The sequence below is a fragment of the Esox lucius genome, chromosome 24 (genome assembly GCF_011004845.1).
Source record: "Esox lucius isolate fEsoLuc1 chromosome 24, fEsoLuc1.pri, whole genome shotgun sequence".
In the NCBI taxonomy this organism is placed as follows: domain Eukaryota; kingdom Metazoa; phylum Chordata; class Actinopteri; order Esociformes; family Esocidae; genus Esox; species Esox lucius.
The window spans coordinates 25,614,366-25,641,774 of NC_047592.1; the positions used below are offsets into that span (position 1 = coordinate 25,614,366).

General features: G+C 40.1%; 2 protein-coding genes across 6 annotated transcripts in view; both read right to left on the reverse strand.

Annotated features, from left to right (window-relative positions):
- Nucleotides 1-2,083, reverse strand: part of zgc:109889 (WH2 domain-containing protein) — a 35,784-nt gene extending 33,701 nt beyond the window's left edge. The window contains exons 1-2 of one of the 2 annotated variants that reach the window (XM_034290834.1): nt 1,946-2,083; nt 1,725-1,838 (exon numbers count right to left, since the gene is read on the reverse strand). The gene's annotated coding sequence lies outside the window, so the exon portion shown is untranslated. Of the gene's footprint in view, nt 1-1,724 lie in introns of both variants that reach the window. The other variant, XM_029117239.2, reaches the window with a different exon arrangement.
- Nucleotides 2,084-12,687: 10,604 nt separating this feature from the next.
- The window catches only part of htr2cl1 (5-hydroxytryptamine (serotonin) receptor 2C, G protein-coupled-like 1), a 226,714-nt gene continuing 211,992 nt past the window's right edge, over nt 12,688-27,409 (reverse strand). For all 4 annotated transcript variants that reach the window (XM_034290688.1, XM_013132545.3, XM_034290687.1 and 1 more), the window contains 3 exons: nt 26,051-26,214; nt 17,808-18,164; nt 12,688-17,311 (listed from right to left, as the gene is read on the reverse strand). In XM_034290688.1, the coding sequence (XP_034146579.1) occupies nt 16,748-17,311; nt 17,808-18,164; nt 26,051-26,214 (1,085 nt within the window). In that variant the 3' untranslated portion in view covers nt 12,688-16,747. The remainder of the gene's footprint in view (nt 17,312-17,807; nt 18,165-26,050; nt 26,215-27,409) is intronic.

A 27,409-nucleotide genomic window follows, 5' to 3' on the forward strand; every position in this document is an offset into this window, starting at 1 on the left:
CCTGGCTAAAACGTATGTAACACGAATGAAATGATTAATCTAGTACAAATACTTCATCTCCTTTAGCATTTGGACGCGTTATTCAAGCAGCACTCTGAGGTTTTACAGAAGACAAGCCACCAGCGAAACATAAGCTAAACGTTACAATGCATTAACACTAGCCAGCCTACACAACAAAGACACTACTGTCACAAAATTTAACAACTGAATGCTAGATTGTGAAATTTCAACCTGGTCTCAGAATGATGATGCAGACTATTTTACGTACATTTTAGGCAGGGGATTTCGTAAGATATATTACGTGCAGTAAAATAATGTTATAGTCAGAAGGAAAAAAAAACACAGTTGGAACCGTCAACCTTCTGCATCATGCACATTAGCTCTACCCACTGCTTCACTGGGGAAACTGTCAATGGACCTGGCGAGTGGTGTGGTCACAACATAAGTTTGAAGTGATTTTCTTTGTAATCTTAACCTAAACCATAACTCTAAACTTAACCCCAGTACTGTGATAGCTAACCTTAACCCAAGCCCAAAACTTAGCCCTGGTGCTGTGAGATCTAACCTTAAGCCCAGTGCTGTGATGCCTAACGTCAACGTAACGTTGACGATAAAATGCTTTTATAACATATACTAGCGACCTTGGTATTGCTGTTACTCATCCTTAATCCCCATGTCTAGTGTGGGGCAGTGGGTAAGGCAGCTGTCATGTAATCCAAGTTTTGCAGGTTCAAAACACAGGTCTGACATTTTGTCAAAAAATGGTCTCTCATAGCGTTCGTAAAATATAATTTGTTTGTCTGGTGTTTGTATTCTATTTTAAGTTTTAAAAGAGCTTGTAACATTTAAAATGTTGTAATAGCGTTCGTAAGATATGTTACGTTTGAATAATTTCGTAATGTATCATACGTTCTGGTGGCGCATTGTAATGTAACCTAACGTAACGTCACATATCATATACGAAATCGGATGCCATGGATTTTCGTAAAATAGTGTACGTAGGTTCCTGAGACCAGGTTGGAAATTTGGCATGGACAACGGGAGATAACAGCAGCAGCCGGTAACGGTTGTTGACAGTGTGTCCGGCTCTCCCGAGAATAATCCTCGACACTAAACCCAAGAACCCAACTGGTAATACACGTCTAGTTTTGTTGTGTCCTAAGTGGCACCCTATACCATTCACAATACACTACATCAGACAACAGCACTATGCAGCTTGGTGAAAGTAGTGCTTGTTGGAAATAGGGTGTCAGCCAGTTCTGGATTTCTGCGATGGCCACTTGTTTTGGACATGCGTGCGATAAGGCTGTCAAATCCACGAGCCGATCCTTCAGACAACGTAACACTGTGTAGCCACGCTCAATACGTTAGTTTAGAATCGAGATGAATAACCTAAACAGAGAAAAATAACCCGGACAGAGCGTGAACTTTAACTTTAAACAATCAATTGACTAAATTAAACAGAACGTGTGTCAATCGAAATATTATCGGCGGATCGCATGACATCTAAATACAATCTGTAACAAATGTCCCCATTTTGACACGGATAGATACTCTCGCAGCGCTGCTGTGTAAGGTAGGCTGTGATAGATGTTTCCGTGCTTACTAATGCATAACGACAATGACATACATGATATTTCCCAACAGTGGCTCCAGTTAGCCCAGTGCTACACCGTACGCTAAATTGACAAGCAAAACGGATTTAAAATACCCAGGTTGCCTACCTGCCTATGCGCCGATATTACCGGTGCTCTCTTTTCTTTATATATGTCCCTCTTTTTCAGCCTTGTCTGCAATTCCAGGGGTCCATAACAGCGGACGCAAAGACGCCCAGTTGGCTGTTGGTGAGAAACAGGGATGGAGAAATGGATGGAGGGATAAGAGGAAGAAGCCTTTGAAGTGGGGAAATATGGGTCCCCAGCTCGTGCCCCGCATGTGTCGTTACCAAGGCAGCGTCGCCTCTTCAGCCCTCTAGTGCTAGCTGCAGCAGATTCCAGAGACCGTCTAGTGAGCATGCGCATCACCGAAAAGCCCTGCTCGAGAACCGGAGACCAGACCCACCACCACCCACCCGCTAAGTAACGGAGATGTGCACGCACTCCCTCCCACTTTCCTGTTACTGTAAACGCAGGAACAATAAAGTTGTTTCCTCCGTTCGGATTTAGGTCTATTTAGACATAAAGCCGCATGCACACATGCACAAACTGAACAATGGAATACCAAAATGAATCAGTTTGCTTCAGTGTGCAGTTATAGGGCGTTTTACCATTACGTCGCCACAGAATGCCAGATTTTTGGACCGTAGGCCTGGATTTAGAATTGAAGCGACGCTGCTCTCTTCTGGATCCACCGGCGAAGTGCAACTGATCCTCAACGAATACAAACCCATTGTCACGCGACACGCCGATAATAAGGCATTGCGTGAACAATTTACACGCATTGCCAACCTATGTTATGGAACCCACATACGATTTAAATAAAATAAAATATCAATGATAGACGCAAATCGTTCCTTCCGGCCTCCAATCAAACCACAGTGCGTCTTTCCGTCCCGCTGTCCATGGTGCTGAAATCAGCCCAAGGCACCTAATCATACAACGTAAAAGTTAAACACAGCAGTCGTCAACCATAACCAATCTATCAATTAAGCAAAAAATAAAATAAACAATCATTCGATCAATTACTCTATAAACTGCACAGTGAGGACTCCAACCTTTGAGTCATGAGAGCTACTTGAAAAAATTACATGTCACAATCTACTCTTTCAAGCATACAAATAGGTACATTATTCTCGTGCCTTTATTTTCCCCCCTGAAGTAAACCTATTTTTCAGTTTTAATAAGGACTTTGGGAAATTAAAAAAGGTCCAGTTATCACTATTAGCAACTGAGTGATCAAACTAGGGCACCAGATACACACCGGCAACTTGCCTGAAATGAATTGCTAAATATAATGTAATACGACTTTTGCAATTGCCAACCTTTTGGATGTGTCATTATAAATGTGTTTTATAAGTGTGTAATCCATCTGGCCACTTTACCACAAAGGCTTGATTGTGGTACAGAGATTGTTGTCCTTGTAGAAGGTTCTACCATCTCCACACAGGAACTTTGGAGCTCTATCAGAGTGGCCATCGGGTTCTTAGTCACCTACCTAACAATGGACCTTCTCCCATGATTGCTGAGATTGGCCAGGTGCCAGCTCTAAGAAGAGTATTGATGGTTCCAAATGTTTTCCTTTTAAGAAAGAATGAGGCCACTTAGGTTTTTGGGACCTTCAATGCTTCAGAAATGTTCTTTTGACCTAATGCTGGGTTTTTGCTCTGTGCACTGTCAACTGTTGGACCTTACATACAGTGGATATAAAAAGTCTACACACCCCTGTTAAAATGCCAGGTTCTTGTGATGTAAATGAAATGAATGAGACAAAGATAAATCATGTCAGAACTTTTTCCACCTTTAATTTGACCTATAACGTGAACAATTTAATTGAAAAGCAAACTGAAATATTTTAGGGGGAAAAATAAAAAACTCACAATAATCTGGTTGTATAAGCGTGCACACCCTTAAACTAATAATTTGTTGAAACACCTTTTGATTTTATTACAGCACTCAGTCTTTTTGGGTAGGAGTCTATTAGCATGGCAATATTTGCCCACTCTTCTTTGCCAAAGCACTCCAAATCTGTCAGATTGTGATCAGATCTCCTGTGCACGGCCCTCTTCAGATCACCCCACATATGTTCAGTTGGATTCAGGTCTGGGCTCTGGCTGGGCAATTCCAAAACGTTAATCTTCTTCTGGTGTAGCCATGCTTTTGTGGATTTGGATGTGTGCTTTGGGTCGTTGTCGTGCTGAAAGATGAACTTCATCTTCATCTTTCTAATGGATGCCTGAAGGTTTTGTGCCAAAATTGCCTGATATTTGGAACTGTTCATAATTCCCTCCACCCTAAAACAGGCCCAAAGCATGATGTTGCTGCCACAGGGCTTCACTGTGGGTATGGTGTTCTTTGGGTAATGCGCAGTTTTGTTTTTGCACCAAACGTACCTTTTGGAATTATGGCCAAAAAGTACAACCTTGGTTTCATCAGACCATAACACATTTTCCCACATGCTTTTGGGGGACTTGATGTTTGTTTTTGCTAACTTCAGCCAGGCTTGGATGTTTTTCTTTATAAGAAAAGGCTTCTGTCTTGCCACCCAACCCCATAGCCCATTCATATGAATAATACGGGAGATTGTTGTCACATGTAGGACACAGCTAGTACTTGCCAGAAATTCCTGCAGTTCTTTTAATGTTGCTGTAGGCCTTTTGGAAGCCTCCCTGACCAGTTTTCTTCTCGTCTTTTCATCAATTTTGGAGGGATGTCCAGTTCATGGTAATGTCTCTGTTGTGCCATATTTTCTCCACTTCATGATGTCTGTCTTCACTGTGTCCCATGGTATATCTAATGTTTTGGAAATTATTTTGTACCCTTCTCCTGACTGATATTTTCAACATTGAAATCCCTCTGACGCTTTGGAAGCTCACTGCGGACCGTGGCTTTTGCTCTGAGATGCAACTAAGAAAATGTCAGGAAAATCCTACTAGAACAGCTGAACTTTATTTGTGATTAATCAGAGTCACTTTAAATGATGTCAGGTGTGTAATTAATTCTATTTAACATGAGTTTGAATGTGATTGGTTATTTCTGAACACAGCCACATCCCCAGTTATAATTCAATTGAATTGTTGTTCAATTGAATTTTTCACATTATAGGTCAAATAAAAAGTTTTGACATGATTTATCTTTGTCTCGTATTTTACATCACAAAAACCTGGCATTTTCACAGGGGTGTGTAGACTTTTTATATCCACTGTAGACAAGAGTGCCTTTCCAAATCATGTCAGATTAATTAAATTCACCGCAGGTGGGGTCCAATCAAATCAACAGAAATAAGATACATCTGAGCTCAATTTGGAGTATTACAGAAAATAATAATTTAAATCTTAATTTTATCTTTTTTTAATAATTTTATCTTTTTTCAAAAAAAGTCTTTGTCATTATGGGGTATTTGGTATAGAGTGATGAGGAACAAAGTGTAGTTTTAGAATAATACTATAAAGTTAAAACAAGTGGAGGGGTCTGAATACTTTAACAAGTGCAATACTCCGAATGAATGTATGAATGTATGTTTTTTATGTTTGGATTACAGCAGAACATCTGTTTTTCCGTGAACAGGAAGTCACGTTCAGTCAAACCGCGACAGTAATCAGCAAATGGGCTTACAGTACTTTGGCGTGTATTCTGGGTTGCAATGTTTATAAGGTAGGACAACCAGAAGTTATTTGAGATGAGATCGAATCTGTAACACCATGAACAATAGACTATCAAATGCAGCAATTAATTATTGAATTACTTTCTCCCTTGACGACTGGGTACGTGATCATTATTTCAACCACTGTACAAAACGGCTGATTTGTAACAGCATGTAGCTGCGACAAGATGGATAATCTTATTGATTCTACTGAAGACCTACTGTTTCATCTGAACTTCTGAGCTACGATAATGAGAGTCCACACTAGTTGAGTAGCGTGCAGAAGTTTAAAATTGTTATACCTGCGAGATCATAATGCAATAGTATTTTCAGTGATCATACAGTGACTTGTACATGTAAAATATAATGCCATCCAGTTGTACAAATCGAACAGGAGGACTGCGGGCTTTGATGCACATGCGTTCATGTTTAAATATCATGGCGCGAATAGGACACCAAGAACAAAAGGGATAATTAAAAACGATGCCTGGAATCTAAATGGACAGAAAGAAAGATAACGTTTCCTGGCTAAACAAGATGGATTCTGAGGAAGTCGTGAATGGGTACAGACAAAGTCGGAACAAAGGAAAGTCAAGATGGCTGAGAGAGGTAAAGCGTCATAAGGTGGGAAAGGAACAAAGGAGACAGTCAAAATGGACGAAGATGCATTTAGTTTGTCCACCTGGCTGAACGTTAGCAGCCACAAGATGGAGTCTCTGACAATATGGGTAGGCCATTACCAGGCCCACTGTATGGTAATTTGTGGCTGCATGCTGAGCTGATAGCTAGTACACGTTTTAAACTGAGTGATAAATTAGACAGTGTTACAATGATGATTTTCTAATCTGGTAAAATATAATCTCATGTTTTTCTAACAAAAGTTAAAATATAGTTTTCTTATTTATTACAAATTGATACGTGGTAGAATGAAAGGTTCACATAGTGATAGTCTATAATGTTAAGAAAATGTGCTGTTTCCCATGAGGACTGAATATTAATCTATATATAGTCATAGCCTACTAAAGAGGGTAAAACAGCCAAAGTGAGTTTGTTCTCCACAATAAAATCTTAAATGCTGAACTGAGTTTAGTTAAATAATATATATTTTGTCTTTGTTTGTGTTTATCAATGATAACTTGAGATAATACTTGTGTTTTAAAATCAACGCCCAGGGGCGCCATATAGGTGTGAAAAGTTAGGACAATTCCACAAAAAATTGGTAACAGCTCCGCAGAGGGGGCCCAATTACATTTTTTGTCATGGGGCCCAAAATTCCTGGCGGCGCCCCTGCCAATGCCTGATACTCGTTGATGGAGTTTAAATTCTAAAATGGTCAATTGACAAATGAACAAATAGAGTAGATTAATGTTAAGTGTTTAAGGTCTAAACTGAATTACTCATTATTGTACCTTGATTTTTATGACATCATGCACCTCTGTGTTCTGTCAATATCATCATTCTTATGAGTTTTCTTATTTTCCACCCTAATGTTGATTTGCTGGGTAGATATGATAAGTAAATTTTTATGAACCGCAAAAATATTAGATGAGTAGGACAATAAATCCGAAACCTCAGTTAACGAAGGATATTGGCTAGTTGAAAGAATAACATATCTTACTACAGACAATCTGAGGACAATGTCAGATATGTAATGTGTGGAATCTTAAATTTCATATACATTAAACAATGCATTTTGTTTTTATTTCTGGCTCTTATTCTGGCTTTTATTTCATAACTGTTTAAAGCCATGGGCTCCAGGAAGGGGGGCAGACCCCCTAAAATAACCCCAACATTTCCCATTAAATCTGGGTAGCCTATTACTATGGGTTAAATTTGAAATTTGGGTTTGGGTGAATGCCAATATTAGGATTAAAAATGAATCAAAGTTGGCAAATTTCCCCAAAATATAGAAGGCTAATCAAGTCGTTGTTTTTCACAAGGTAGTTTGGCCATTGCCAACATGAACATGCTAAATTTGGGTGCTGTATACACTCACCTAAAGGATTATTAGGAACACCTGTTCAATTTCTCATTAATGCAATTATCTAATCAACCAATCACATGGCAGTTGCTTCAATGCATTTAGGGGTGTGGCCCTGGTCAAAACAATCTCCTGAACTCCAAACTGAATGTCAGAATGTGAAAGAAAGGTGATTTAAGCAATTCTGAGCGTGGCATGGTTGTTGGTGCCAGACAGGCCGGTCTGAGTATTTCACAATCTGCTCAGTTACTGGGATTTTCACGCACAACCATTTCTAGGGTTTTCAACAGAAAAGGGAAAAACATCCATTATGCAGCAGTCCTGTGGGCCAAAATGCCTGGTTGATGCTAGAGGTAAGAGGAGAATGGGCCGACTGATTCAAGCTGATAGAAGAGCAACTTTGACTGAAATAACCACTTGTTACAACCGAGGTATGCAGCAAAGCATTTGTGAAGCCACAACACGCACAACCTTGAGGCGGATGGGCTACAACAGCAGAAGACCCCACCGGGTACCACTCATCTCCTCTACAAAGCTCACCAAAAGTGGACAATTAAAAACTGGAAGAATGTTGCCTGGTCTGATGAGTCTTGATTTCTGTTGAGACATTCAGATGGAAGAGTCAGAATTTGGCGTAAACAGAATGAGAACATGGATCCATCATGCCTTGTTACCACTGTGCAGGCTGGTGGTGGTGATGTAATGGTGTGGGGGATGTTGTCTTGGCACACTTTAGGCCCCTTAGTGCCAATTGGGCATCGTTTAAATGCCACGGCCTACCTGAGCATTGTTTCTGACCATGTCCATCCCTTTATGACCACCATGTACCCATCCTCTGATGGCTACTTCCAGCAGGATAATGCACCATGTCACAAAGCTCAAATCATTTCAAATTGGTTTCTTAAACATGACAATGAGTTCACTGTACTGAAATGGCCCCCACAGTCACCAGATCTCAACCCAATAGAGCATCTTTGGGATGTGGTGGAACGGGAGCTTCGTGCCCTAGATGTGCATCCCACAAATCTCCACCAACTGCAAGATGCTATCCTATCAATATGGGCCAACATTTATAAAGAATGCTTTCAGCACCTTGTTGAATCAATGCCATGTAGAATTAAGGCAGTTCTAAAGGCGAAAGGGGGTCAAACACAGTATTAGTATGGTGTTCCTAATAATCCTTTAGGTGAGTGTATATGCTAATACAATCGCCCTGGTAGTTGCAGTAAGTAAATCACTGTTTTTTTTTTCAAAATTTTACTTGAGAAGTGTATCCCACTGGGGGGGAAACCAATGTAATAACGCATGTGCAAAGAAAATACAGGACTTTTATGAATGCATGATAGCCAATTTCGCAGACCTGTGGGAAGATACTGTGGTATAGTCACATTTTAGAGCTATTTAGCTAAGTAAGAAGAATTAGATTAGATTAGATTCAACTTTATTGTCATTGAACAATACAAGTAATACAGTACAACGAAATGCAGTTAGCATCTAACCAGAAGTGCAAATAGAGGGCAGAAAATGCTAAAGTATTAAGTATATTTATATTACATGTGGAAAGTGCAGATGTGCAAGGCAAATGTAGTGCAAATGGTATAGTTTAGGTATAGTGTATGTTACAAGTGGGATAATAGTTGTTTGGGTACAAATGGCAATTTCTAAATGGCATTCTAGATGTGCAATGAGGCAAATAAAGGGATAATGTAGGAGGGTAGCATGAGCAATAGGGATGCAGAGATAGCAGCACTAATGTCCCCAAGTTAGACATGTGTGTAAAAATGTCTTTGTTTCCAAAAGCATTATCTTTAGTCTACGGAGCCCCCTTGGGGTCAGCTGAGAAAAAAAATACTAAACCGTGGCCAGAGAATAAGAATCCATTCCCTCGGTTTTATAATTTGTTTAAATGGATTCATAATCCGTGCCCTCAGTTTTATAAACTGTTCGCACGGTTTTCCAATCCTTGCCCTTGTTTTTCTAATCTGTGCGAACTGTTTTGCAATCTGTTTGGATGGTTTTGCAATCTGTGCCCACGGTTTTACAATATATGCGCACGGTTTTGCAATCTGTGCGCATGGTTTTGCAATCTGTGCACAAATTTGTAAACGAGCCCAGGTAAAAGCGCGAAAAAGTGTGTAACATTCCAGAGAAGACGGCACAGGGTAGCCTACTTTCAGCAGCGTCTGCTTCTGACAAGTAAGTCATATCTAGATTTAAGGCTAGATGTAATGCTATATTGATGAATTGAATTGTTCGTTTTACTGCTTAGATTTCTTAACTTGCATTTATTGAGTTTTTCACTCACTCCAAAACCTCAGCAGCAGTTGGTAGTTGAGTTACCTGAAAATATATTATTGTTAGGCGACTACACAGCTCTGTGATATGTCACTGTATCGGCAGGAGTTGGTTGTTCAGTTTACCCGATATAGGGTTACTTTAAACTAGGTACAGGGCCCGCAAGCTGCTGGTCATTTCGGCTGACATTACAGTTATGTTAAGGCAAAAAAAAAAACACCCATCCACCCAGACCTAGCTGTAAACAGCAGCCGTTACTTTGGTGCTCACAGAACACCAGCCTAGCTAACTGTAAGGTTTTGGAGTGAGTGAAAAGCTCCATAAATGCAACGTAAGTTAAGAAAGCAGTAAAATGATCAATGCAATACACAATATAGCATTACATCTAGCCTCAAATCTAGATAAATATGACTTGCATGTCGGATGCAGACACTGCTTAAAGTAGGCTACCCCGTGCCGTCTTCTTCTCTGGAATGTTACACACTTTTTCGTGCGTTTACCTGGGCACGTTTACAAATTTGTGCGCACAGATTGCAAAACCGTACGCACAGATTGCAAAACCGTGCGAACAGTTTATAAAACTGAGGGCATGGATTATGAATCCGTGCGAACAGATTATAAAACCGAGGGAATGGATTATTATTCATTATTTTTTTTCTCAGCTGACCCCAGGGGGGCTCCATATTAGTCTGATGCATAACAGGCCTAAACAGTGCATTTTGGATGTACAATCACATATTGAAACTTTGAAACATAGTTGGCCAAAATACCTTCATCAGATAAATGCCTGCCTGATCGGCAATGTCCAGCAAAATGTAGCAACCTAGATTACTGCTTGAATCAAAACAGAAAGATAGCACTTTTGCCTATAAACAGATCGCCTGATCAAAAGACACTGGGTATGGATTTGACAATTTAAAAAAAATACGAACATCGACAAGAGAGATTCTAAAACGTCCGTTTCGGTTGGCATAAGATTGCACAATCCACAGCTACACCACCATCCTGACATTCTGAGCAAGGGTTGGGGATTAACTGGTTCACCATCTCCCTGTCAGCTGCTGTTCAAGACTCTAGTTTGGTCACTTCTCTGTGTATTTTGTTCCAACAAGTAAGGTTCTATCCCTCTGAAAAAGTCTTCTTCCTGGTCGTATTTATGTATTGTCCTTTGTCTCTCAAGCAAGTCAACAAACTGTCCTTTGGTGAATATCAACGACAAAATAGGTAACTTGCTTCCAAGCTGGCGAATGCTAACTTTTGTTTACTGTGACGTACACACCTTCTCTTCTGAAAGAATGTGCGGATTGATGCCATTGTGAACAAAACTGACTGGTAAGTTTTATTTAAAAAATAAATAGAAAAACACGTTTTTGGAAATGACAAATATATTGCGAAACGTACAACTTTTTCAGAGGAATACAACATCATCATGTTCTTTGAGCTAAACAACACCACTAGTCTTAGTTTGGAGTGTTTTGGAGTAGGTTTCCGCTTGCAATGCAGCTTTGCTGTTGTGGGACGATTTAGTTTCCATTCATGAATTTGGACGATGCTAAGAATGCTAATTACAGCCTGGGACAGAGCTGAATAATGGATGGTTGGGAAAAAAATTATAATGTCCATTCTGGACTAACTTATGGTAAGTTAATTTTTAGATAAATATGTTTTTGTAGCCGAACCATCACAGGGTGTAAGCTTCACTCTAATGATGGAACGTCTGAGATCCATACGTTTTCAGGACTGATCTATTGTCTTCGTTGGTGGAAGTTGACAGAAAATTACCCAGTGGATGAAAGTCTGATGGACTGTTGAACCACACTAATCGTTGTTTTGCAGTTATACGTTTAACAGATCGGGACATCATAACCCCTTTTCTGATAATACATCACAAAGCTCACTACTCCACTACACACCTACACTGACTTGTTAGGACAACCAGGCAATTTGCCGGTTCCACATCACACTGACTGCATTAACTGATATTGGAACTTTACATCACTGAATTAAAGGACACTTGATTGGAAACTACGATTTTCCTTAATAAACTGATATGGTGATTTCATATATGTAAAGGTTTGTTTCTTGCAAGACAGGTGGGAAACTATGATGACAATCCCAATTTTGGACTTATTTTGTGATGATGCCTAATGATTGACATTATGACGGCTATCATGGTATGTTTGTACAGTGAATCCTTCCCTATTAAAGGTAGAATTGTTCCCTATTAAAGATGGAATCTTTCCCTATCTAAAAGTAGAATGTTTCACAGGTACAACAGGATATGCATAAGTCTTTTGTATGATATTGTTGCATGGATCATGATACGGACAAGGGGGGTTTTGATTGTTCAATGGACTTTGGGGATTGTTTACTCATTATGTTATTTTGGGTCAAATTTTCTGCTGAACACTGTTAACACAGATAGTAGCCTGTTAATATCAATATGTTTCTCGACCCTTATAATCTGAGGTGGGGACGGGATTGATGACTGTCATACGTTGAATTATGTGTCAGAGTGGGGTGTGTCAATTGTCTTGTTTATATTCATTTTCATTTGAGGGACAATAAGACCTCATAGGTCAGATACAATTATTTTGTTGTTTTGTCTTAGTCATTTGTAACATAAGTGTATGAGCCTTTTCTTTCATTAGAGATTGAATTGTAATGTTTTTTCTTAGATGTGTGATAGCGGGGAGTGCTGAAGTGTGTGAATGTATGCTTGTCATGTTTGGATTACAACAGAACATCTGTTCATCCGTACACAGGAATCATGTTCAGTTCAAGCGTGACAGTAATCAGCCAATAGGCTTACAGTCCTCTGACGTGGATTCTGAGTTGCAATAAAGTAGAGGACAGCTGGAAGTTCTTTGAGATGAGAACGAGTTTGTACGTCAGAGTGGTATCCAGTTTGTAACATCATATACAATGGACTACAAAAAATAATTGAATGTCTCTCTCCCTTGACGTCCGGGTACGCGATCATTAATTCGACCACTATACGAAACGGCTGATTTCTAACACACTGTATATATGTAAAAATATATAATTAGCTATTTTTAAAACAAATTATATTTATTGATTTGAAACCCTATACCGATAACTGCATTTCTAAGTCACACAATAGTTGTCAATGTTCAGATATAGAAAAACAGTAATGTCACAATAACATGTAGAGTATATAAAATAATTTCTCTGTTTGATGAAACTGTACAACATTAAAACCTGTAGTGGACTGTCCCTCTCAAACACAAATGCATCTTTATTGCCTGCCTTGATCACTGGATCTTATTCAACCACTTAAAACCTACTACATGTTTTGTGGGGGCATTTCATGCATTCTTGACAAAGACAGTGAGGAAAGTTAGAGGAGTTTTTGCCAAAAGAAATCATGCTGCAGCAGTACCTGTGAACTGGAAGCTGTGGTAAAGAACACCGGACCATCTAAGCCTCAAACTGGTGTTTCATAAAAATACGTCAAAACAAAATGTATTGCTAAAGATTAAAATTCTACTTCGTCTCATGGCAATCTTTGGAAGTGGAGTACAATCCACCCTGTTTAAATTCTGCCTGTTTCAGCCACTAGAATGATGCTGTCATCTCATTTGCATAAATCTGGGGTTATCAGTGATACTATTACACAGTTTACTGTGGATACAATTACTAGTCTTCACCATGTTACATTACAATTACTAGTGTTCCCCATGTTAGATTCGAATTACTAGGGTTCACCATGTTAGATTACAATTACTAGTGTTCACCAATGTGTGCCATGTTAGATTACAATTACTAGTGTTCCCCATGTTAGATTACAATTACTAGGGTTCACCATGTTAGATTACAATTACTAGTGTTCCCCATGTTAGATTACAATTACTAGGGTTCACCATGTTAGATTACAATTACTAGGGTTCACCAATGTATGCCATGTTAGATTATAATGCATTATTCTTTAGCTTGGTCATTTGCTCCAACTAACAGGTTTAACTGCATGCTTATTACCTAACATTTTCCAGCTGGTTTGCTAAGTAGCTTTCTTGCTATCTATTTTCGTGGGTGGTAATGGGCTGGAACTCTTATCTCCTCTATGCATGGGGCTACAACCAAATGGGAAAATGCACACAATATATTGCATTGCTTGAGAGCCCAAGTATGGTCAGATATTGTCAGCTGGCATTCTAAGTTACAAGTTTACATGTGTTAATTAATAGATTAGTAAACAGTGTAGGGTTACTGTGCAGTCAAATGATTCAACAACAATTATGCAAAACAGATTATGATGCATTTACTGCAATAAAACACGTTTTTGGATTAAATAAAGCTCAAGTCTCAACCATTTCAAGTTTAGTCATATAAGATTAACTAAATCGATTTGCAAGGTAAAACTCTGTAGAAATGTCAGTAACCTGATAATTTCTGCTAGCACACCAAGTACCTGCCAAACAAATATTTTGCAAGTGGGATTATGCCTTAAGATTTGCTTAAAGACATAAATATATTTCAAAGCCTGCTGTCTAGAATTAAAGAGGCAATCTGGAATTGGTGTTAACAAAGTATAATTTTGATCTAACTGTTGATCAGTCATTGCATTACATTTCACCATCTGCAGCTCATAGCTCTTGACCAGAAAAAGTGTTGCTTTGCACAGATTCCTACGTTACACCTTTTGTCATATCACATCAGACAACATGGGGTAACTTCTATAATACATTTCTCAATGCTTTCACTGTCAATTTCCTAAAAAATAAATCTTGTTAAAAATTCAAAATACATTTTCAGATTTTAAGACATTAGATGTTACTTTAATGTTATTCATAATGACCCCTCTAAAGTAGACTGATGTCAGCACGTTCTGTAATATATATTTTTGTGTCTGTATAGATAGGGACCTCTGGTTGTTTTCATAATGTTTATCCCACCCTTCTATACCAGCCAGTATGAGCCATTTGCATGTTGTATTCTATAATATAATTGGCTGGGGTATGCAGTGTTTTATTAGTAGTAAAAGGTCCTAGAAAAGACAACTGTCATAAAAAAAACATCTGAGCTGAAAATGTGTAAGCAAAAGTGGGAGTCTGCGCACAGAATAAAATGACTGTTTAATAATAAATAAATAGCAGCATTAAACCGAATACAAATAAGAAAAAAATACATTTTAATGTGGATGCTTAAAAGAGTAAAAATATGACAAGTGTCATTGACAGACATTCACAAGTAAATGGTATAAAAAACAGCGATTGATTGATTGTAACACATAACAGATCTCTAGCTCTGGACCAAGGCTTAAGCTGCGTTCATGACAAAACTTGGAAAATATTATTTGTAACGTTCCCTCGAATGTAAACAAGTATATCTGTTATGCTTGTTAACTATTTATAGTTATTTATAACTTTAATTATTTTTATATAAATATTTTATTGTTGCATTTAACAGCTGAAAAAACTATAATAGAGTTCCGCATGTGGGAGAAGTCGTTGGGACTAGGATGACAGACTAGTTTCTCACTGGTAAATATGAATTGGAGGGGGATTCAAGCAGATTTAATGTTGTATGAACGTAACATTAGAGTTAACAAGCTACACTAACGCCCTGGACCAGAGCTAGCTACATCCTACAAAACACTGTTACGGCAAACATATACAGCTTAAAATACATTGTTTACGCTACCTATTCACTCCGCTGATCAATCGGTTTGCAAATCAATATTGAATCAAGCCACAACCGACTCTTAACAGTTTTCGGTGCCGTCCCCTCTGCACTTGTCATTCTTTTAGCAGAATGTTTTTTCCCGACTTTCTGTCAAACATGGCAATTGGCCTGTAGCGACCCAGTGAGCACAAGCTGTTGAAAGAGGACTTACAACGTCCTGTGCTTATAGGGTAAACCTCTGCCATTTGTCTGGTAAAACGTCCAACATTCCAAGCATTGGTCAGGACTTATGTTCCACCTTCCTTACAAGAGAGCACTTGACCGAGTGAATTGATACTTTTTTGACCTGTGTAGAGGGGTCAGATGTTGTCATAGATACATTCATTCAGGTGCTCTGGTGTGGCGGTTGCGGCAGCGTCGGGGATGGGTTGTAGGAATAACGTTGTTGGTCAGACAGGATTATAATGTATAGGCCTATAGAGTTACTAATGTATTAAGGATTTAGCTGTGGTGGCAGTTGCGATGTAGACAGTGGTCATTGGTAGTGGAGGTGGGTTTATGTTCTGCTCAAGACTGGAAAACACTGAGACCTAATTAGGCTAAACGTGCGTAACAAATGTTTGCACACGCCGAAGCCGTGCAGAACCCCAATACATGAAGCATCATAGAGAACCAGGTTAAATATCCCTAGTTCTGATCTGATCTCATCATAAAGAGTGTTGTGTAAATCTGCTTGAGGTAACTCATTATGATGCGTGGGAGAGATCCTGTACTCAGACCAGTGTTTCCAACCCCTTCATCCACAGGCCCTCCGGAAAATGATTTGTCATGCATTCATAACAGGCACCACAAGGTGGCACTGTGACACTGTCATTGGAGCTTTAGTGGGTTCACGTTGTTCAGTTACATTCCTTCATAGTTCAACATTACTAGTCTATCTAGTTACTATTATTCACCATGCCCACAAAAAATTCTGATTAGTTTTGTTATGTAATGCCATACCCAGTTGTAACCCCTTATAATATATAAACAACTGTTACTAAGAATAATATTACAGTTCGGTTTAGCCTTGTTCATGGTTTCTTTTCTTCCTTCTTGATGCCTTCACAGCGTGGGTAGAAACCCAGACGTTTTCGGTTTTCAGGGATAAAGCTTGTTCAACTTTGCTTCCTACAACCCTGAAAACCGTAAGTGGGAACCTCGCTCAGGCTTTTCTTTGACATCTGCTACGTTAGATTAGTTTAAAACGATAGTGGTCAGTTTGAACTTTTAGGTCTAGGTGAATCCATAGAGATGAATAGAGAGCTCTTGTGCCACAACGCCTGCTTTAGAAGGGCTTTCCAAGTGTATAGAAGAAAGGCTCCCTAAAATCTCTATGGTCTTGATCGGGCCTTTTATATTTGTCCACTACTAAACCATAAAACAAATCCAGTATTGTCCCCTGATCTCACACACATCAAAATAGACAATCCTCTGTCCATCCATCATCAACCACAGAGACTGAGCTGATGACATCCAATTAACCAATCAGACGCTGCTGGTGCGCTCCAGGTGACCATGGCGGAAGCTGTTGACGGACAACTTTAACTCAGACATTCTGGGTTCCAATTCTGACATTATTCTGGGGCATTCCATCTCTATTGCCATTCCGTCGTCTGTGGTATCTTCAGGCTCTACCACTATGATAATCCCATTCCCATCCGCCCCGCCCCTTCCATTTCGACAGTTACTATTCCGGTCTACACCTCCCATCTTCCCGTTCCCACCGGGATGTCCAAGTATGGGCGTAACTGCATACGATGGACAATGTATTGTGGGAATGGCCAACGACTTATTACTGATCGCTGCATTCGGACCCGTGTTGTACTGACAACGTATGTAGCTAGAAAATGCCCGTCTGTATGTCTTGTTGAACAGCGTGTAAACTAAAGGGTTGACGCCGGAAGATACGTATCCCACCCATACGAAGACGTTGAGGAGCTCGGCCAGAAGGGGCTCATTACACGAACCCTGGCAGAGGACGTAAGTGACGTTGGTGATGAAGAACGGGCACCACATGATCAGAAACAGGAAGAAGACGATCCCCAGCACCTGAAACATATAGAACAGAGAACACAGGACACATCTGAACAGAGTGGACTTGAGAGAGATGACAAGTGAAGAAGAAAATAGATGTTTTGAAAACAAAAGAGCAGTAGAGAACAAAAGAGGAAAGTGCACACACTGCAATGTCAGACTTTGGTCTGTTGTGTTTTTGACATATGTCTCTCGAAATGATGTGCCCTTGTTTTACTGTCAGCGGATATAGATGTGCTGCCTGCCAAAGTATCTATGCGGTTGCCAAGTTTGTTCAGCCTAAGGTCTGCCTTGTCTTTTAATCCCTGCCCACCTCACCAAAGGAAGACGTTTGCCTCTTTCCATTGTAAACAAGCCTTTGTTCATAACTGACTAGCCTGGTCAAATGTATGGGAAAATGACAACAAACAAAATGCCAGGATTTATCACAGAGATGGGCCTTTTGTGAATTAAATCAGGTAACAAATGATCAGTTGTTGTAGTTGAGAGTGGAGGGCTACTATAAAGTTACCTTGGATGCCCGCCTCTCATTCTTAATGGCCTGCATCATCCCCCGTCTCCCGTGACTATCTCTCGGATCACGCCCCGAAGGTGAGCTCAGCTGGGATGGCATCTCGGAACCCGGCATTAGGCTGATGCTATCTGAGGGTGAGGTGCTTAAGAGGCCAGTCTGCTGCTCAGGCACTACACCTTTCAGGCAGGTCAGACTGCCTTGTCTGCTGGGGGGAGGAGCCTCAATGTTTATGGGAGGGACTTGCAAGTTTGAAGGCGGGGGTCGCTGGTATAAGGGTGTAGTGGGAGGCTGCAGTGGCTGCTGGGAGGACGTCTTCCCCTCGTAGAGGAAGACGGTCTCCTGGCGTTGGAGGACCTGGGGGAAGAAATACATGACATCAAGTCCAGGGTTTCCATTAGCTGGCAGTTGAAAGGCATTTGGCAGATATGATGAGCTATTGCCAGCCAAATTACCAGAGAGAAGTGTGAAAAACTGGACACACACATTTGCAATACTTAAGTCACATTCAATATTCTTTTCCTTACAGTAAATCTAGCTTAGTATGCTATTACTCTTCTCCTAAATGTTCTTTACATTTGCTAAATTGTTCTTAAAAAAGTATGATCAGAATTTCACAAGGAAGTCATGTGTTGAAGAAAGGTTTGGTTCAATTCGCAGTGCTCATTTCAGTTTCATATCTAAAAACACACCCTAGACTCCACACAGCCTAGACTCCACACAGCCTAGACTCCATATAGCCTAGACTCCACACAGCCTAGACTTCATATAGCCTAGACTCCACACAGCCTAGACTCCACACAGCCTAGACTCCACACAGCCTAGACTCCACACAGCCTAGACTCCATATAGCCTAGACTCCACACAGCCTAGACTCCATATAGCCTAGACTCCATATAGCTTAGACCCCATACAGCCTAGACTCCACACAGCCTAGACTCCACACAGCCTAGACTCCACACAGCCTAGACTTGCAATACTGACAGGAAAGACATTTGTGTAGTATGTATTATTATTATGTAGTATGTATTATTATTGTGTAGTATGTACATTGGTAAGGTGGAGTATGTATTATTATTGTGTTGTATGTATTATATTGTGTAGTATGTATTATATTGTGTAGTATGTATATTGGTATTGTGGAGTATGTATTATTATTATGTAGTATGTATTATTATTGTGTAGTATGTATATTGGTATTGTGGAGTATGTATTATTATTGTGTATGATGTATTATTATTGTGTAGCAAGGCCGTAATTACAGTATATATTGGAGGGGACACATCCCCGCAATATTCAAATATGTTCAAAATGTCCCCCCCAATATATTGATATAAAACGTTGGGGAGTAACCGATTACAAGTAATCCGTTACATGTAACAACAACAATAATATTGTAATGGGATGACAGATTCCTTTGAAAAAAATGTATGATTACTTTTGGATTACTTAATTAATTGAAAAATAATAGGTGCGTGAAATAATTATGAGACGTTGTATGTTTGACTTTATTATTTAATGTTATAAAAACATCATTATTTGAACCGAAATATGAATTGTGCGCCTCAATTGTGTGTGTGATGCGTGCAAAGGTGGACGTGCATAACCAGTTTAGTGACAGAGAAAGTGCTAGTTATTACCTTCGATAATATTAGCTGAGTCATATAAAATGTTATTAAGTTATCTACTCAACGCATAATTCTCAGAACAAAGATAGGCAATACACAGTGAGCAATCGATGGCGGCCCGCCAGCGTTTTGCTGCTGGCGGGCCGCAGGAGGCTATAATGTCCCACAGCCAGCGGGCCACCTTTTGCCGCTTTTCTCCTGATCTCAATTTGCTGTATCTCAGGCGGCTTTCCACCAGCGGCTCAACTGCTTTACACTGGCAGCTAGCCGCAGAAGAGAGGGCGTGTGCTGTGATTTGCTGTATCTGCTTGTGTTGCCATTTTCTTCCAGCAGAGATGCTATTGTACCCCTTTTATTCTTGTACTAATTATTTGTATTAACTTTATTTTAATATTGTAAATCTTAGTGTACAGAATTTTGGTCAACATTGGTAGTTTATAAATAAAATAGACTTTGAGTATTGCACTATTGCTTGTGTAAAGGACCTTTGTTTAGACATGTACAGTAAACACATAGAAACAGCCGTCTCTCAACATTGCTTACCATCACTTTTCCCCCAAACTAATGGCCATTTTCCGCATAGTCCCGGCTCAACTACTCGCCCTATAGCCTTGACTGTAATCGCTTCAAGGGGGACAGTTCTTTACTGTGTTTAAACACCGCCGTGTCCGTAGATGGCGCTGTAGCTAATGTGAATTGCACGTGAGGCAAGACAATCGCCATTTTTGCAAGCTAGGAATACCACATTCTAGTAAGGTGAAAACTGGATAATTTAAGTTCTTTAAGTCTCGTTCAGGAAAAGGAACAACTCTTTTTCAAAGGGTGTAAGGTATGAGCTATATGCTCTGAATTGGACAATACAACATGTGGATTATGACATTGATTTACTACAATTTGATTAACTCTCGAAACAAACGAAGATCAAGATTTATTTTGGACAGCGGACTGAAAATTATAGAACGCCGAGTCACATACATAGGTGGGTTCTGTTCTGCGTTATTATGAATAACTGAGTGTTGTTAGGTTACTGAGTAAGAACATAATGACTGTTTTGTATTAAACAATGACTGTTTGCAATATTCTATTAACATCTTTAGTCAAAGTCACTGGTAGCTGAATGCAAGTTCATGGGCGGGAAAACAAGTTATAGAAACTGAGCTTGAAAAAAAACAGCATTGGACTGAGATGAAATACTTACAGTAACCCTTGTGTTCCTTCGTGTGTCCAAAAGTTGGGTTGCTTACAATTTTTTGTTTCTTTGTTTATCCTCAAGTTCTGATGTTTTGTGCTTCTTCGCATATCAGCAGTTGAACAGGAATAGTAACATTGTTAGCTAACTTGTCTAAATCGTGTTTCTTAGAGTATTAACAAGTTAGAATGTTATAATATATGTGCTTATTCCTTGTAACTTTAATTAACTGATACGTAACATTATCTAAATTGTGTTTCTTTGTGTAACGTTATCCACATCATGTGGATAACATTACTCTTGGCAGTAACATTTAGCTAGACTAGATAAACCTGCATTTGTTACAATTCCGTTACTGATGTGTCGTGTGTCCATATTGTTCTTAGCTAGGCTGTGTGTGTCTTCTTAGCTAGCCTGTGTGTGTCTTATGCTGACGGTTACCCAACTTTTATGTTTATTTTTCTGGAGCAAGCACAGAACTCCAAGGCACCAGAGAGGTACTCCACGCCAACATGTGGAGGACTGCTACATAGGTATGCCTGGGTTCATTCACTTAAGCCAGATGCTTAACTTGTTATTAAAGAATGTTCAATTTAATTTTAAGGGCAAGAAGGCAGAGGTTGGGGGAAGTTTTAGCTCTGCACATTTTGGTGGACAAATGTTTTTGGTGGACACATTTTGGTGAGTTCTGATTGTAAAATAACCAGATATTTAGGAATGCATAATTAACTGTTTGTCTTTACTTTCAGAACATTTGGAGAAGATCAAGCAGCTGAGAGAAGAGAAAGTCAAGCTGAGGGCAAAGCTGGCGGTACAATCAGGTAAAAACAAGACTATAGTTACGCTAGCATCCTGTCTTCATGAAAGGGCAGGTGCATTTGTCTGAAAGTGTGCCCTTTACTAAAATGCAATACTGTACAACCTTTCAGAAATTACATGGCAGTTTTGTTTATTTCACTATTAATTTCACTATTATTTCATTGTGCTTTTTAGCTTCTCAATAAACGTCGGACTGAAGAGAATGTCAAGCTGAGGGCACAGCTGGTCCTACAATCAGGTAAAAACAAGACTATAGTTTTTTTTATATATACAGTGGGGAGAACAAGTATTTGATAAACTGCCGATTTTGCAGGTTTTCCCACTTACAAAGCATGTAGAAGTCTGTAATTTTTATCATAGGTACTGAGCTTGATTGTGTGCTGAAACTATGGCCTCTAAGTTGAAGTCTGAGCTGACCACTCTGTACCGCCACACTGAGCTTCACACTGGTAAGACGGCCCTGTCTCTGTTAAGATCCATCCATGAGAACAACCTAGAGGAGGCTTTTGCTGAGACCGTCACTCTGCTGAAAATTAACATAACAACACCTATGATGACATCCGAGTCAGAGAGGAACTTTTCCACCTTGAAGAGGGTAAAAACCTTCACTTGCAATACCATGGGACAGCCACGACTCAACGCAATGGCCATGTTGTCCATCCAAAGCCAGCTGATTCATCGAAAAGTTTGCCTAGAAGAAGAACTGCCGTGCCACCATTCTCTTCAAGTGAACCCTCAGCCTTGGTGAGTGAAAGCATATTTTATCATCCTGCCTTTGTGGTGCTGGTCTGTGCATTGGTCATATTTTTGTGCTGGATCGATTGATATAGATGGTGACGAGTGTCAGTGTGTCCATGCTTATCTATAAATGTTGTTGTCATAGAATGGATCTGTATCCCTAAAACGTTGTCTTTCCGCTTCGTTGTGGCCTTCAGTGGTGTTGAGCTCATTGCTGTTTGCGTATGGCCCTGTAGGCACATTGGTTCTGAGCTTAGTTGCATTCCTAATTTTGGTTTGTAAATGTGACAGTGGTAATTTTACATGTGTGTGAGAGAGGAGAGCAATTACACAAGAAGGCCTCTCTCTCTCTGTCCAGTATGTACTGCTCTGTCGTTAAAAGTGTTTTGTGGAGCCATGCTGTTTGTTGATGTGTTAAATAAAAACATCAGTAGCAAGAGTTTTGGAGCTGTACTGTTATGTATCCTATATTTTGAAATGGTTTGTGCCCCACAAATTTTTTACATATATAAACGCCACTGCTGGTAGCCATAATAATCGCAGGTTACGTTCGCGCGGGTAAATCTTATTTCTATGCGGGTGGTCACGATTGCAAACGATTGTGCCAGGGGTTTCTGTAACAGTTTGACAATGTTGGTTGTAGAGCAAATCATCAGACCACTGTAGATTTAGTTTATGCCTGAAAAGCTACGGATATCTTAATTTTTATATATGACTTATCATCCCTTTTCGAATTATTGCCATTTATTTTTCAGCAATATTTTGAAGCAATTAAAAACATTAATAAAACACAAATAACAGAACAGGCTTAAGCATCATTAGATTTTGGGTTATGTTCAGATAAAAAGTCAGATTCTGGAAGATCGAAGTTAATTGGATTAATTGGAATGACTGAATATCTGACAGACATTTAGCTAATGTAGAGATGTAGCCCAATCATATTCATTAGCCTACTACTTTCAAATGTTTTTAAAAAGTGGAAAACTAGAATGTAATATGAGTGTTACGTAGGCTATCTTCCTGTCAATTGCAAGTCATTTTTTGCTGGAACTGTAATTGTGGAAATTTATAATAATATGCTAAAAAGTGTCAGTAATTTCATGGAGTGTAAACAATGGTTTTTGGTGAAAACGGATCGATTTGCGCGTGCTAATCGATCAAGCACTAACGTTATCTATCTTAGCTAAGTTACCTGGAAAGCTAATTAGCCACACATTCACCCAGCGACCAACAATGGTGCTCATGTGCGTATTCAACTAACGTTAATTTATTACGTTAATGATGTCGTTAGATACGTCAGAAAGCCCACATGAAGTCTGAGTAAAGTGTAAATAACGTGTAATTTATGAACGACTACAGTCGACAGTAGTCGTTTTCATTGATTGTATATTCGTATAGTATACTGTATAGCTGTATTTGTTTATAGCATTATTAGTGTTTGATTAAAGTACTAGCAGTTTTATTAGTCAGCTTTCATTCACAGTGAGTGTCATCATGAGCAAGAGGAAGGGTGGCAGTGACATTCCTCAAATCTTTGGGCAGCCTCAGAAAATAAAAGTAATCTGAAAGCAGTGAGAAAATGAATACCAGTCAGATAAAAAACTAAGTATAAAGTAGCACAAGAGGTGAGTCAATGTTTATTGATATAATAATCATTGCCATTCAGATCAGAAATGGATAGTAATCCATTCCTGAACTTCATGAGAAGAAACGCCACTTGTTTACTGATAGTATTTATTTCATGTTCACTCTGGTGCGTTCAGAGTAGAGAGAGAGAGGGAGAGAGAGAGTGAGAGCATGAGAATGCCAACAGGGCAGGACAAGCAGGTGACATGGTGAATGAGAAAAGGAGCAAATATTGATGACCAATCTGATATTGCCATGTTGGTGTTGTTCCGACGACATTCTAATTAATGTTGGCACAACTGACGTTAGGCTTAGGCACAGGTACTAGTGAGGTTAGGTTTAGGTCAAGGGGTGGGGGAATACTCTGTCTTTGGACTGGGGTAACCAACTACAGGTCAGTTGCAATGATGGTCCTAGAGCAACATTTAATATGATGTTGTAGGAACAACAACACTGCAATATCAGATTTTGTAAATATTTATGTTATAAATATTTTCAACATTTTTGAATGTTTTTCTGGGGGGACCCCGAGACCCCCGGCTGATTATGTCCCCCCCAATGCTGACTCCATGGCTACAGCCTTGTTGTGTAGTATGTATTATTATTGCGTAGTGTATATTATAATTGTGTAGCATGTATTATTATTGTGTAATATGTATTATATTGAATGTTTCTTTGTTAGTATTTCACACAAGTTTTGCAGCACTTGTCTGTCATGCACAAATATTTGTTGTTGCACGTAGTCCAACTATTACAACATGTATTACGATTTTTAAAGGGGTTACCTTTCAGACTAGGCCAGAAATCATTAAAATCGTTAAATGGGATATGTTAAATATTTAAATAATGAAGATGCAATAACTTAATTCAGTTCCATGGGTTCCAAAATACGGCAATAGGTCGGTGAGTAATGGTTTGGTAATAGATAAACCACAATACCCACATCCCATGACCGTCCTCCTTCAAGCCAGCCGGCTCAGCCCCCCACAGCGCCATTGACACAAAGTGACACAAAGGGAATTCACAGAAGAGGGCTGCGGGTAGCTTACTGCAAAATCGAGGAAAACTAAATTTCCGGATGACTTATCATCCTTTCACTCCCTCCTTGCTATCTGCTGGTATCAGTTCTTCCTCTATCCCTGGGAAATGATTTGTCACCTTTCTTCTCAATCCTTGTACTCCCGCCCTCCATCTTCCCTTTCTGCGGATGACTTTGTTAACCACTTTGAGAAGAAGGTTGATTAAATCCGTACCTCACTCACTCAGCCTATTGGGTCCACTGGTCCCTCACACACCAAACCTATATATGCAATATCCTCTTTTCCTTCTCTCTCTCCAGATGAAATGGTGCGACTAGTGATGTCCAATAACCTGCCCCCTTGACCCCAATCCCCCAAACCATCTCTAGAGACTTTCTTCCATTTCTCACTTCTCTCACAAACTCATTCCAGACCATTGGCTGCATAACCTACTCAAGAATTCCCTGCAAAAGTTTAGAATGCTGTAGACATTTTTAGATGGCATCCAACCTAGTGGTCTGCTCTTCTGAGGTGTCATGGAGAGAATCTGAGGCTGCTTCACAGCCTCTCACTACAGTTGTCCCCCAAGGCTTGGTTCTAGGTTCTGTCCTCTTCTCTCTATATACCAAGTCACTAGGCTCTGTCATATTCTCACGTGGTCTATCACTAATATGACAACTGTCCCTCAAACAATGCAGCTGTTAAGTTACTCCAGTTTGAGATGCCACCCTTCTGTCTCATCGCAGACGCTGTTGAGTCCATGTATCATGGAGAGGTCGACTGGCTGCTGTACTGGTGCACTCATAATAACTTAACACAGACAAAACCTCAAGGCAACCTTCTGAAAACTCCCATCACCCCCTCTGACTCTGGAGATTGAGTGTCCAGCTGCTAGTCCAGCTGAATCATTCACATTTTTTCTGAAAATCATCTCCCAGCACCTCAGGTGGGAGGACAACATCTGACCGGCTAATAGGAAAGCACACCAGCCGATGCACAACTTGCGGCAGCGGAAAAAGCAGCAAAATCTTCCAGTTATTCCTGATCCGGGTTTCTGCATCAATTTTAGAGTCCATTCTCAATTCCTCCGTCCAAGCAGCCCAATTACATGAAGCAGAATTGTGAGTGTGATTCAGTCAGAGGTCGGTGGGATGTAAAGATTTGTTAGCCAATCAAAAGACAGAATATGGCAACTGTGAACCAATGAAACAGTCTGCGACAGACCTGTATGGTGAGGCAGTAGGACACCACCATAATCACCAATGGGATGAAGAAGGCCACGAAGGAGCCAATCAGCATGAAGTGCTGCTCGTTGAGGACACAACTACCGTTGACAAACACCTTGTCCTTGTTGTGAAGGCCGATGACCGGGATCGGCGTTGACACTCCTGAGGTAGAAGGATAAGAACAGAGAAAGAATGTGATTAGAGAAAAAAGGAGAAAGGGATAAACACACTTTGTCTTATGAAGACTGATGACCTGGATCGGCATCAACACTGCTGTGGGATGAGAACAGAACGACTGCAATTGGGGAGGGAGAGAAGGAAGGAGGGATAAACACTTTGTCTTTACCAGGCCCGATGACACGGATCAACATTGACACTCCTAGGTTGGACGGAAGAGGAGAGGCATAACGTGATTAGGGGGAGAGGGAGCAACAGATCAGCACTCCGTCTGACGACCGGAATAGGCGCTGCCACTCCTAGTCGGAGACAGAGGAGAAGGATGAGAGAGAAGAGAGGCCCCCTGTCCTTGTAATCGAGGCCGATTATTACAATAGGCATGGGCACAACCAGGATAGATGGATGAAAAGGGAGAGAAAATGATTAGTAAGGGAGCGAGACACATGAAGACCTTGTCCTTGTTGTGGAGGCCGATGACAATTCTCGGATACTAAGACAGAGCTATAAGTTAGAGAGGGGAGAGATGAAGAATGGAAGAGGGAGGGTAAAGAGACAAAGATAGTTTTTTCATCGTGAAGACCAATCATTGTTGTATGCAAACTCCAGAGAGCACGCAAGAGAGATTATTATTATCTCCGGTCTACGTTTGGCAATATGTTCGCTGTTACGTCACGCCAATAACAAATGTGGAATTGAATTGTGAGAAGGAGAGGGATGAGAGAAGCAGAGAGCGATGAAGAAATTGTCCTTGTTGTGGAGGATAATGATGACGAGGACATGGATGAATATCGGTGACAGAAAAATAGGTGGAAGAGAGGTGAAGTTGAGAGGAGGAAATGGAGGGAGGGAGGAGGGAGGGGCAAAAGAGAGATTAAGACCTTCCTATGGTGGCTGACCGGTCATTAATTTACCTCGGGAGAAAACGATGGATATAAGAACAATACAAAGATTAGTCTAACAGAGAGAGAGAGACTGACAGTCTAAAAATCTGTGTCTGAGAGACACAGTGTCGGACAGAGGGAGAGACAGAGTCTGATAAAGAGAAAAAGAGAGGTAGCGAGAGAGAACGAGGGACTGACAGAGGTGCAGATGGAGAGTAACTGAGAGACAGACAGGAAAATAAGACAAAGACTGTGTAATTCCACACGTTCACTCTAATCTGATGTGATCAGATCCTCTG